Source organism: Bubalus kerabau, chromosome 15 (assembly GCF_029407905.1).
Source record: "Bubalus kerabau isolate K-KA32 ecotype Philippines breed swamp buffalo chromosome 15, PCC_UOA_SB_1v2, whole genome shotgun sequence".
NCBI classification, from domain to species: Eukaryota; Metazoa; Chordata; class Mammalia; order Artiodactyla; family Bovidae; genus Bubalus; species Bubalus kerabau.
In genome coordinates, this window is record NC_073638.1 from 78,854,455 (window position 1) to 78,867,862 (window position 13,408).

The window sequence follows — 13,408 nt, forward strand, 5'->3', positions numbered from 1 at the left end:
ATATTGCTGAAGATAAGAGATGAAAGTTAGTTTTCTTGGTCAGCTTAAGGTGATTTTTCTTTCCCCTTTGTATACACTGGACTTAAGTCATCTTATGGGAGGTAAGGTGTGGTGGCATAAAAAATCACTGTGTTGGGCATTAAAAGACTTGGATTTTTATTTACCACTAATCTGCCGTGTTTCCTCTCTGGGCCTCAGCTTCCTTATCTTTAAAGAGCATATGAGTTGATAAAATGCAAGGTGCTGGAAGAATTTTCTTTTCAACTTTTTATTTGTATTGGGGTATAGCATGTATGGATGTGAGAGTTGGGCTGTGAAGAAAGCTGAGTGCCGAAGAATTGATGCTTTTGAACCGTGGTGTTGGAGAAGACTCTTGAGAGTCCCTTGGACTGCAAGGAGATCCAACCAGTCCATTCTAAAAGAGATGAGTCCTGGGTGTTCTTTGGAAGGACTGATACTAAAGCTGAAACTCCAGTACTTTGGCCACCTCATGCAAAGAGTTGACTCATTGGAAAAGACTCTAATGCTGGGAAGGATTGAGGGCAGGAGGAGAAGGGGACAACAGAGGATGAGATGGCTGGATGGCATCACCCAACTCGATGGACATGAGTTTGAGTGAACTCTGGGAGTTGGTGATGGACAGGGAGGCCTGGTGTGCTGCAATTCATGGGGTTGCAAAGAGTTGGACATGACTGAGCGACTGAACTGAACTGATAGCCAATTAACACTGTTGTGATAGCTTCAGGTGACTCAGCCACACATATACACGTGCCCTTTCTCCCTGACTCCCCTCCCCTCCCGGGTGCCACGCAACACAGCAGAGTTCCCTGTGCTGTGCAGTTCCATGTGTTGATCCATTTTAAACCCAGCAGTGTGTACACGTCCACCCCAAACTCTCTAACTATCCCTTGGTACTGGAAGAATTTTAGGGCACAAAAATTCTGAACTTGTTAAATAGATCCTGAACTCATTAACATCTGACTGTATATCACACAATTTAGCCAAATAACTGCCATGGATTACACATGGTCATTGGTGGTGGCTTTGTCCAAACTCTGGCATGGCTGATTCCAAGAGGTAAACTAGACCTATACTGGAGAGCTAAATTCCAAAGAGCTAGAGGTAGACATCCTGACTTTTTAATACAGACTGCTCTATTTTATTTTGGTATCATGACTCCGGCAAGTTGTTTACCTTCTAACCACATTTCCTTATCTTTAAAGTAGATAATAGTTTACCAACCTCATAGGATTGTTGTGAAGGTCTTGTAAATGGAATAGTGAATGTAAAACTGTTAGTATACTGTGAACACAGCAAAAATCCAACAACATTTAATTAATTGATTATTATAAGACTCATATGGTGAAAATTAATCTCTGCATTCTATTAAGAATGAGAAAACAGCAGATTTATAGTAAAAGTTTATATTTCATAATGTGTGAGTGGAATGTGGAATGTAAAAAAGTGATAAAAGTTTCTCTGCTTGGAAGGAAGTTTGTCTGTTTAAGTTCTTGCTTATCAACTGCAGTATGAATGCCCTTATGAGAGAAAAGAATTACTCTGTAAAATTAACACTTTATTTCTCATTTATCCAAAAATATGTATTGTAGAGGATTTGAATGTTAATAGGCAAAGCTAAGTCTAGTACAGAGGAAGAAAATGATCATGTGTTTGAGTCTATAGAGGATATCAAAGACATTGATAAGATAGAACAATTTTTAACTTATGTCCTGATTACTTCAAGGTTTGCAAGAAGCTGAAACAATAAGTGAAATAATAAAAATGAATGAGTCATATTTCAGGTTTTCTATGTGATTTTGATCATGAAATCCAACCTTTGGTACAGGCCTTCAGGAAATTATAAAAACGTATTTTTAGGTTCTTGGTTCTCCCAAGGGCCATCTTCTCTAGGGAAGAACTGGCAATTAGAAGTACATTCAACTTGTTGCTCAGGTGTTCCCTTCCCTGGAAGGATTCTCTGATGCACTGACCTATCCAGAAGGGAGACCACTATCATGGGGCTTGAAACTCTATAGCTGGCTTCTCAATGAAGAGTTGATGGGATCATCTGTAAGAGGTTTCCTTTCCACATACCTCATTATTCAACTTGACCACGTGTAACTGGGAGAACTCATTTTACTCTTCACTGCTTTTTTTTTTTTGCTTTAAGAGTATATAAAGAGAATAATGAAGTCTGAGACACAGAAAAAGTGAATGTTAATAATGTCATTAGTAATGTCCTATAAAACTTAGTTTTATATGCTACCTTAAAGTTGAATTGAATAATATGTGTATTCCTCATCAAATCAGTTGAAATAGACTTTGTAGTAAACTGATCGGTTTGATTATTCAGAGGACTTACTGGCTACAAGTATAAATGGTATCAGTTAAATGCAGAGGTCAATAATCTTTGCTTGGTAGAATAAAGATGGGATTTAGGGTAATTATGAGACCCATGGGGCAGTCAGGGCAGCCTCACCCCTCACAGTAATTTTCTTTTTTTTTTTTTTTTTTTTTTAATTTTATTTTATTTTTAAACTTTACATAACTGTATTAGATTTGCCAAATATCAAAATGAATCCGCCACAGGTTTACATGTGTTCCCCATCCTGAACCCTCCTCCCTCCTCCCTCCCCATTCCATCCCTCTGGGTCGTCCCAGTGCACCAGCCCCAAGCATCCAGTATCGTGCATCGAACCTGGACTGGCAACTCGTTTCATACATGATATTTTACATGTTTCAATGCCATTCTCCCAAATCTTCCCACCCTCTCCCTCTCCCACAGAGTCCATAAGACTGTTCTATACATCAGTGCCTCTTTTGCTGTCTCGTACACAGGGTTATTGTTACCATCTTTCTAAATTCCATATATATGCGTTAGTATACTGTATTGGTGTTTTTCTTTCTGGCTTACTTCACTCTGTATAATAGGCTCCAGTTTCATCCACCTCATTAGAACTGCTTCAAATGTATTCTTTTTAATGGCTGAATAATACTCCATTGTGTATATGTACCACTGCTTTCTTATCCATTCATCTGCTGATGGGCATCTAGGTTGCTTCCATGTCCTGGCTATTATAAACAGTGCTGCGATGAACATTGGGGTACTCGTGTCTCTTTCCCTTCTGGTTTTCTCAGTGTGTATGCCCAGCAGTGGGATTGCTGGATCATAAGGCATGTCTATTTCCAGTTTTTTAAGGAATCTCCACACTGTTCTCCATAGTGGTTGTACTAGTTTGCATTCCCACCAACAGTGTAAGAGGGTTCCCTTTTCTCCACACCCTCTCCAGCATTTATTACTTGTAGACTTTTGGATTGCAGCCATTCTGACTGGCGTGAAATGGTACCTCATAGTGGTTTTGATTTGCATTTCTCTGATAATGAGTGATGCTGAGCATCTTTTCATGTGTTTGTTAGCCATCTGTATGTCTTCTTTGGAGAAATGTCTATTTAGTTCTTTGGCCCATTTTTTGATTGGGTCATTTATTTTTCTGGAGTTGAGCTGTAGGAGTTGCTTGTATATTCTTGAGATTAGTTGTTTGTCAGTTGCTTCATTTGCTATTATCTTCTCCCATTCTGAAGGTTGTCTTTTCACCTTGCTAATAGTTTCCTTTGATGTGCAGAAGCTTTTAAGGTTAATTAGGTCCCATTTGTTTATTTTTGCTTTTATTTCCAATATTCTGGGAGGTGGGTCATAGAGGATCCTGCTGTGATGTATGTCAGAGAGTGTTTTGCCTATGTTCTCCTCTAGGAGTTTTATAGTTTCTGGTCTTACGTTTAGATCTTTAATCCATTTTGAGTTTATTTTTGTGTATGGTGTTAGAAAGTGTTCTAGTTTCATTCTTTTACAAGTGGTTGACCAGAGTTCCCAGCACCACTTGTTAAAGAGATTGTCTTTAATCCATTGTATATTCTTGCCTCCTTTGTCGAAGATAAGGTGTCCATATGTGCGTGGATTTATCTCTGGGCTTTCTATTTTGTTCCATTGATCTATATTTCTGTCTTTGTGCCAGTACCATACTGTCTTGATAACTGTGGCTTTGTAGTAGAGCCTGAAGTCAGGTAGGTTGATTCCTCCCGTTCCATTCTTCTTTCTCAAGATCGCTTTGGCTATTCGAGGTTTTTTGTTTTTCCATACAAATTGTGAAATTATTTGTTCTAGCTCTGTGAAGAATGCTGTTGGTAGCTTGATAGGGATTGCATTGAATCTATAGATTGCTTTGGGTAGTATACTCATTTTCACTACATTGATTCTTCCAATCCATGAACATGGTATATTTCTCCATCTGTTAGTGTCCTCTTTGATTTCTTTCACCAGTGTTTTATAGTTTTCTATATATAGGTCTTTAGTTTCTTTAGGTAGATATATTCCTAAGTATTTTATTCTTTCCGTTGCAATGGTGAATGGAATTGTTTCCTTAATTTCTCTTTCTGTTTTCTCATTATTAGTGTATAGGAATGCAAGGGATTTCTGTGTGTTGATTTTATATCCTGCAACTTTACTATAGTCATTGATTAGTTCTAGTAATTTTCTGGTGGAGTCTTTAGGGTTTTCTATGTAGAGGATCATGTCATCTGCAAACAGTGAGAGCTTTACTTCTTCTTTTCCAATTTGGATTCCTTTTATTTCTTTTTCTGCTCTGATTGCTGTGGCCAAAACTTCCAAAACTATGTTGAATAGTAATGGTGAAAGTGGGCACCCTTGTCTTGTTCCTGACTTTAGAGGAAATGCTTTCAATTTTTCACCATTGAGGATAATGTTTGCTGTGGGTTTGTCATATATAGCTTTGATTATGTTGAGGTAGGTTCCTTCTATTCCTGCTTTCTGGAGAGTTTTTATCATAAATGGATGTTGAATTTTGTCAAAGGCTTTCTCTGCATCTATTGAGATAATCATATGGTTTTTATTTTTCAATTTGTTAATGTGGTGTATTACATTGATTGATTTGCGGATATTGAAGAATCCTTGCATCCCTGGGATAAAGCCCACTTGGTCATGGTGTATGATCTTTTTAATGTGTTGTTGGATTCTGTTTGCTAGAATTTTGTTAAGGATTTTTGCATCTATGTTCATCAGTGATATTGGCCTGTAGTTTTCTTTTTTTGTGGGATCTTTGTCAGGTTTTGGTATTAGGGTGATGGTGGCCTCATAGAATGAGTTTGGAAGTTTACCATCCTCTGCAATTTTCTGGAAGAGTTTGAGCAGGATAGGTGTTAGCTCTTCTCTAAATTTTTGGTAGAATTCAGCTGTGAAGCCGTCTGGACCTGGGCTTTTGTTTGCTGGAAGATTTTTTATTACAGTTTCAATTTCCGTGCTTGTGATGGGTCTGTTAAGATTTTCTATTTCTTCCTGATCGAGTTTTGGAAAGTTGTACTTTTCTAAGAATTTGTCCATTTCTTCCTCGTTGTCCATTTTATTGGCATATAATTGTTGATAGTAGTCTCTTATGATCCTTTGTATTTCTGTGTTGTCTGTTGTGATCTCTCCATTTTCATTTCTAATTTTATTGATTTGATTTTTCTCCCTTTGTTTCTTGATGAGTCTGGCTAATGGTTTGTCAATTTTATTTATCCTTTCAAAGAACCAGCTTTTGGTTTTGTTGATTTTTGCTATGGTCTCTTTTGTTTCTTTTGCATTTATTTCTGCTCTAATTTTTAAGATTTCTTTCCTTCTACTAACCCTGGGGTTCTTCATTTCTTCCTTTTCTAGTTGCTTTAGGTGTAGAGTTAGGTTATTTATTTGACTTTTTTCTAGTTTCTTGAGGTATGCCTGTATTGCTATGAACTTTCCCCTTAGGACTGCTTTTACCGTGTCCCACAGGTTTTGGGTTGTTGTGTTTTCATTTTCATTCGTTTCTATGCAAATTTTGATTTCTTTTTTGATTTCTTCTGTGATTTGTTGGTTATTCAGCAGCGTGTTGTTCAGCCTCCATATGTTGGATTTTTTAATAGTTTTTCTCCTGTAATTGAGATCTAATCTTACTGCATTGTGGTCAGAAAAGATGCTTGGAATGATTTCTATTTTTTTGAATTTACCAAGGCTAGCTTTATGGCCCAGGATGTGATCTATCCTGGAGAAGGTTCCATGTGCGCTTGAGAAGAAGGTGAAATTCATTGTTTTGGGATGAAATGTCCTATAGATATCAATTAGGTCTAACTGGTCTATTGTATCGTTTAAAGTTTGTGTTTCCTTGTTAATTTTCTGTTTAGTTGATCTATCCATAGGTGTGAGTGGGGTATTAAAGTCTCCCACTATTATTGTGTTATTGTTAATTTCTCCTTTCATACTTGTTAGCATTTGTCTTACATACTGCGGTGCTCCCGTGTTGGGTGCATATATATTTATAATTGTTATATCTTCTTCTTGGATTGATCCTTTGATCATTATGTAGTGACCTTCTTTGTCTCTTTTCACAGTCTTTGTTTTAAAGTCTATTTTATCTGATATGAGTATTGCTACTCCTGCTTTCTTTTGGTCCCTATTCGCATGGAAAATCTTTTTCCAGCCCTTCACTTTCAGTCTGTATGTGTCCCCTGTTTTGAGGTGGGTCTCTTGTAGACAACATATGCAGGGGTCTTGTTTTTGTATCCATTCAGCCAGTCTTTGTCTTTTGGTTGGGGCATTCAACCCATTTACGTTTAAGGTAATTACTGATAAGTATGACCCCGTTGCCATTTACTTTATTGTTTTGGGTTCGAATTTATACACCATTTTTGTGTTTCCTGTCTAGAGAATATCCTTTAGTATTTGTTGGAGAGCTGGTTTGGTGGTGCAGAATTCTCTCAGCTTTTGCTTGTCTGAAAAGCTTTTGATTTCTCCTTCATACTTGAATGAGATCCTTGCTGGGTACAATAATCTGGGCTGTAGGTTATTTTCTTTCATCATTTTAAGTATGTCTTGCCATTCCCTCCTGGCTTGAAGAGTTTCTATTGAAAGATCAGCTGTTATCCTTATGGGAATTCCCTTGTGTGTTATTTGTTGTTTTTCCCTTGCTGCTTTTAATATTTGTTCTTTGTGTTTGATCTTTGTTAATTTGATTACTATGTGTCTTGGGGTGTTTCGCCTTAGGTTTATCCTGTTTGGGACTCTCTGGGTTTCTTGGACTTGGGTGATTATTTCCTTCCCCATTTTAGGGAAGTTTTCAACTATTATCTCCTCAAGTATTTTCTCATGGTCTTTCTTTTTGTCTTCTTCTTCTGGGACCCCTATGATTCGAATGTTGTAGCGTTTAATATTGTCCTGGAGGTCTCTGAGATTGTCCTCATTTCTTTTAATTCGTTTTTCTTTTATCCTCTCTGATTCATTTATTTCTACCATTCTATCTTCTAATTCACTAATCCTATCTTCTGCCTCTGTTATTCTACTATTTGTTGCCTCCAGAGTGTTTTTAATTTCACTTATTGCATTATTCATTATATATTGACTCTTTTTTATTTCTTCTAGGTCCTTGTTAAACCTTTCTTGCATCTTCTCAATCCTTGCCTCCAGGCTATTTATCTGTGATTCCATTTTAATTTCAAGATTTTGGATCAATTTCACTATCATTATTCGGAATTCTTTATCAGGTAGATTCCCTATCTCTTCCTCTTTTGTTTGGTTTGGTGGGCATTTATCCTGTTCCTTTATCTGCTGGGTATTCCTCTGTCTCTTCATCTTGTTTAAATTGCTGAGTTTGGGGTGTCCTTTCTGTATTCTGGCAGTTTGTGGAGTTCTCTTTATTGTGGCGTTTCCTCGCTGTGTGTGGGTTTGTACAGGTGGCTTGTCAAGGTTTCCTGGTTAGGGAAGCTTGTGTTGATGTTCTGGTTGATGGAGCTGTATTTCTTCTCTCTGGAGTGTAATGAAATGTCCAGTAATGAGTTATGAGATGTCTATGGTTTTGGGGTGACTTTGGGCAGCCTGTATCTTGAAGCTCAGGGCTGTGTTCCTTTGTTGCTGGAGAATTTGCTTGGTATGTCTTTCCCTGGAACTTGTTGGCCCTTGTGTGGTGCTTGGTTTCAGTGTCGGTATGGAGGCGTTTGATGAGCTCCTGTCAATTAATGTTCCTTGGAGTCAGGAGTTCCCTGGAGTCAGGGATTGGACTTAAGCCTCCTACTTCCAGTTATCGGTCTTAATTTTACAGTAGTTTCAAAACTTCTCCTTCTATACAGCACCACTGATAAAACATCTACGTTAAAGATGAAAAGTTTCTCTACTGTGAGGGTCACTCAGAGAGGTTCACAGCGTTACATGGAGAAGAGAAGAGGGAGGAGGGAGTTAGAGGTGACCCAAATGAGATGAGGTGGAATCAATAGTGGAGAGAGTGGGCTAGCCAGTAGTCACTTCCTTATGTGCACTCCACAACTGGACCACTCAGAGATGTTCACGGAGTTATACAGGGAAGAGAAGAAGGAGGAAGGAGACAGAGGTGGCCAGAAGGATAAAAGGGGGAAATGAAAAGGCGGGAGACAGATCCAGCCAGTAATCAGTTCCTTAAGTGTTCTCCACCGTCTGGAACACACAGAAATTCACAGAGTTGGGTAGAGTAGAGAGGGGTTAGGGAGGAGATACAGGTGACCTGGTGGAGAAAATGGAGAGTCCAAAGGGAGAGAGAGCCGTCAAGCCAGTAATCTCGTACACTAGTGAAAAATGGGTCCTGAAGATTGGGTTCTTAAAGGTACAAAATTGGTAACAAATACATAAAAACAAAAATTAGAAATCTAGAGTAGAGTTTGGAATTTCAAAAATGCGATGTTAATGAAAAGGAGAAGGAAAAGAAAGAGAGAAAAAACGAACAAAGAAAAACAAACAAGGTCGTGAAAGTAATAAAGAAACTACAGGTACAAAATTGATAACTAATACCAAACAGCAAAAATTAAAAATCTAGAGTAGAGTTTGGGATTTCAAAAATACAACGTTAAAAAAAAAAAAAAAAGAAGAAGAAGAAGAAAAATAAAGAGAGAAAACAAACAAACCAACAAAAACAATGTCGCAAAAATTATAAAGAAAATACAGGTACAAAATTGATATCAAATACCAAAAAGCATAAATTAAAAATCTTGAGTAGAGTTTGGAATTGCAGATATACGATGTTATATAAAAGAAGAAGAGAAAGAAACAGAGGAAAAAAAAAAGTCACAGCAATTATGAAAAAAACTATAGGTACAAAATTGATAACATATATCAAAAGGCTAAAATTAAAAATCTAGAGTAGAGTTTGGAATTTCAAAAATGCAATGTTAAAGAAAAGAAGAAAAAGAAGAAAAAAAAAAAAAAACCACGGTCAAAAAATTATAAAATATATATATGAAGTTTGCTGAAGAAGAAGAAAAAAAAAATAGGGTCTTTTTTTTTTTTTTTTTGCAAAGTAATAGTTATAAAAGTGAAAATTAAAGGACAATAGAGGACTTAAAAAAAATTTTTTTTTTTTTAATTAAAAAAAAAAAGAAAGAAAGAAAGATTGATCGTAAAAATAGTAAAAATATATCTAGGTCTTTCTCTGGTTTTGTTGTGAGTATTGTGGGTTCAGTTCATTTTTGGCAGTTCCTTAGTCCGACTTATATTTCTCAAGATCTATAGGCCCCTTCCTATGTAATCCGTAGTAACCACAGGGTTTTAATCTATGGCCTGTAGCTTCCAAGGCGTTTCCCTCTGTTATAGCTTCTTCTGTTTGCTGGTCTCTTCAGTGTCTGGTTCCCGCCCTGACACAAAGGGGACGGTGGAGGACCCTATTTTTTTTTTTTTTTTTTTTTTTAATTTAGGCTCACTTGTTCAGCCGCGCTGTGGGGAGGGAGGGAGGGATGCTGCAAACAGATAACACTGGCGTGCGCTCGAAGTGCCTCGGCCACACTGGGTCTGCCCCCGCTCACGGCGCGTGTAACCTCCCTGCCCACACTGCTTGGGCTCTAGGTTGTTCCGCCGGGAACAATCAGAGGCCGGCCCTGGACTGAGCTCCCAGGTCCAAGCCGCTCAGGTTCAGGCACTCGGGTAGTCCTCAGAGGCGCAGACTCGGTTGGGCCTGCGTTTTGTGGTCTTCCCAGGTCGAGCAGCTCAGGTGATGAGGTGTTTGGCGGGCGCCAATGCTGCGACTTATCGCCTCCCCGCCACTCGGTTATCTGGGTGTAAAACCAGCGCACCTTCTCAGGCAGATGTTGACCGTCCAGACCCCCAAGAAGTTTTAGTTAGCAAAGAAGCCTGCTTACAGTTTTATAGATAGTGTCTCTCTGGGGCTGCGATTGCCCCCTTCCGGCTCTGGCTGCCTGTCACCGGAGGGGGAAGGTCTGCAGCCGGCTATCGCTGTTCAGTCCTTTGTTCTGTGCGCGGGCCTGGCGGTGTCTTAGGTTAGGGCTGGCTTTTCGCGTGGTAGATATCCCACAGTCTGGTTTGCTAGCCCAAATTATTTCGCTCAGATAGCGCTCAGGACATTCGGCCCGATTCTTACTCTAAGGGACACAGCCCGTGCCGCACTTCCCTGCCCAGCCCCCGCTTGCTATTGCCGTGTGCAGGCGTCTGCGCTGCTTCTCCGCTGGGGGAGTTCCCGTAGGGCTCACAATCCGCGATTTTTAATTGTTTATTTATTTTTTTTTTCCCCTCCCTTTTATGTTGCCCTCTGTGCTTCCAAAGCTCGGCACAGATTCGGCAGTGAGAGGGTTTCCTGGTGTTTGGAAACTTCTCTCTTTTTAAGACTCCCTTCCCGGGACAGAACTCCGTCCCTCCCTCTTTTGTCTCTTTTTTTGTCTTTTATATTTTTTCCTACCTCCTTTCGAAGAGTTGGGCTGCTTTTCTGGGTGCCTGATGTCCTCTGCCGGCATTCAGAAGTTGTTTTGTGGAATTTACTCGACGTTTAAATGCTCTTTTGATGAATTTGTGGGGGAGAAAGTGTTCTCCCCGTCCTACTCCTCCGCCATCTTGGCTCCTCCCCCCTCACAGTAATTTTCTCAAAGCAATGAGTACCCAGACCTGCCCCTACTCTATGTCTAGCTGGTGAATTGATAACAATTTTGAGTACATTAGAGCAGTTACTTTAATTATATTCAGATATTTCTTGGGGTCCCATGATGTGTCAAAATGCAATTCCCTATGTCTGTTTTCTCATGCATATTACAATCAGTTTAAAACCACATAGTTTCAGCTTTAGAACTCTAAGACAAAACATGAAGATTATATTTAATTTCTAATCATAGAATTAGTTATGTAAGCTGTAGAAATTTGGAAAATACTGAAGAACATGGGAAATAAAACATCAACCATAATCTCACATTCAGGAGCAAATGTCCTCAATGTATTAAATTGTTTTTCTTACCAATCTTCTATACATATGTTTTTAACATAGATTAGAAAAGTATATAAAATTTTATAAGTGAAATTTTTAAATTTAACTTTATTTTTATTTATTTTATTTTTAAAAAATTTTCTTTTATTTAAATTTACAATATTGTATTGGTTTTGCCATATATCAAAATGAATCTGCCACAGGTATACATGTGTTCCCCATCCTGAACACTCCTCCCCCCTCCCTCCTCCCCATACCATCCCTCTGGGTCATCCCAGTGTACCAGCCCCAAGCATCCAGTATCGTGCATCAAACCTGGACTGGCGACTCATTTCATATATGATATTATACATATTTCACTCTCCAGAAAGCAGGAATAGAAGGAACATACCTCAACATAATAAAAGCTATATATGACAAACCCACAGCAAACATTATCCTCAATGGTGAACTTTATTTTTAAAAGATGTATATAAAATCTGTAATCTTTAAATGCTAATTCAATAAGTATATTCACTAAATTTTTGCCTATTTTTACATAATTTGTAAAATAGACTATTTTGTGATTTTTAAATTCATGTTATTTTGTGCATAAACTTTCAGATTAGCCTCCAAAATTGTTACTTATAATGTCCAAATTATTCCAATAAATTGATGTTCCATTAAAGTATTTCAGACACTATGGCCAAGGAAACTGAATTTCTTTCTTCTGGTTACTCTATGTCTTATAAAAATAGTTTGAGATCAGAATAAAAAAAAGACTAGGTCAACTAAAATAACTTTTAAGATACTATTCCTACAGAGTTTTGGGAAAAGCAAGACTCATCTGTGACATTATCAGGGTACTGTTAAAAGGCAGAGTTTCAGTGTATTTCACTTTTTTACGGTTCTTTTTTCTTTTCTTTTTAAGGCAAAGCATTCTTTCCCGGAAGTTTTATTACCCACACTGCATAGATGGAGAATGAAAGGAATGTGACTGTATTCATTCTAGGAGGTCTTACACAGAACCCCCAAAAATAGATTGCAAATAGAAAAAAAAAATAGAATGCAAAAAATAGTGTTTGTGGTGTTTTTGGTCTTATACATGGTAACCCTCTCAGGCAACCTGCTCATTGTGGTTACCATTACCACCAGCCAGGCTCTGAACTCCCCCATGTACTTCTTCCTGACCCATCTTTCCTTGATAGACACAATTTACTCTTCTTCTTCAGCTCCTAAGTTGATGGTGGACTCCCTTCAGGAGATCAAGACAATCTCCTTTAATGGGTGTATGGCTCAAGTCTATGCAGAACACATTTTTGGTGCTACTGAGATCATCCTGCTCACAGAGATGGCCTATGACCGCTACGTGGTCATCTGCAAACCTCTGCACTACACGGTCATCATGAGCCACAGGCTGTGCGTCCTCCTGCTGGGGGTGGCCTGGACTGGAGGATTTCTCCACGCAACCGTTCAGGTCCTCTTTACAGTTCGGCTGCCCTTCTGTGGCCCCAATGTCATAGACCACTTCATGTGTGACTTGTACCCTTTGTTGAAACTTGTCTGTGTGGACACCCACATCCTTGGTCTCTTTGTTGCTGCCAACAGTGGGTTCATCTGCCTGTTAAACTTCCTCCTCCTGTTGGTCTCCTATGTGGTCATCTTGCGCTCCCTAAGGGCATACAGTTTGGAGGGGAGGCACAGAGCCCTTTCTACATGTGTCTCTCACATCACAGTAGTTGTTTTGTCTTTTGTGCCCTGTATCTTTGTGTATCTTCGCCCAGTCACCACTCTGCCCATTGATAAAGCTGTTGCTGTCTTTTACACTATGGTGGCCCCTATGTTAAATCCTTTAATCTATACCCTCAGAAATACTGAGGTAAAACGTGCTATGAAGAAACTCTGGAAGAAAAAAGTGCGTTCAGATAATAGTTAAACAGAATCATTAAACATTACAGATAGAAGTAATACAGGTACTCTAGTCCAAGCCTCTTGATGAATATATCGAATCTAACAGTAGAATGAATAATACTAGCTGATAGCCACTTAAGCACAAGAGCTAAAGCTTGGGTTGGAATCCAGACTTACTGTCTCCCATCTCTCACTCTCCTTATCACAACTTAATGCTTCTCAATCAATAAATACTTATCTGTTAACAGGAAATCTGGAAATATCTTCAG

At 38.7% G+C, this 13,408-nt stretch overlaps 1 protein-coding gene across 3 annotated transcripts; it reads left to right on the forward strand.

Annotated features, from left to right (window-relative positions):
- The first annotated feature begins 12,203 nt into the window (after nucleotides 1-12,203).
- Nucleotides 12,204-13,164, forward strand: LOC129628417 (olfactory receptor 4C12-like). Of its 3 annotated transcripts, none has more exons than XM_055547861.1 (2): nucleotides 12,204-12,265; nucleotides 12,297-13,164. In XM_055547861.1, the coding sequence occupies exons 1-2, from the start codon at nucleotides 12,204-12,206 to the stop codon at nucleotides 13,162-13,164; spliced, it is 930 nt and encodes a 309-aa protein (XP_055403836.1). The 3 variants fall into 3 exon arrangements, with proteins under 3 accessions (XP_055403836.1, XP_055403834.1, XP_055403835.1); XM_055547859.1 differs by having other exon boundaries at nucleotides 12,204-12,262; nucleotides 12,294-13,164; XM_055547860.1 differs by having other exon boundaries at nucleotides 12,204-12,259; nucleotides 12,291-13,164.
- The last annotated feature ends 244 nt before the right edge of the window (nucleotides 13,165-13,408 follow it).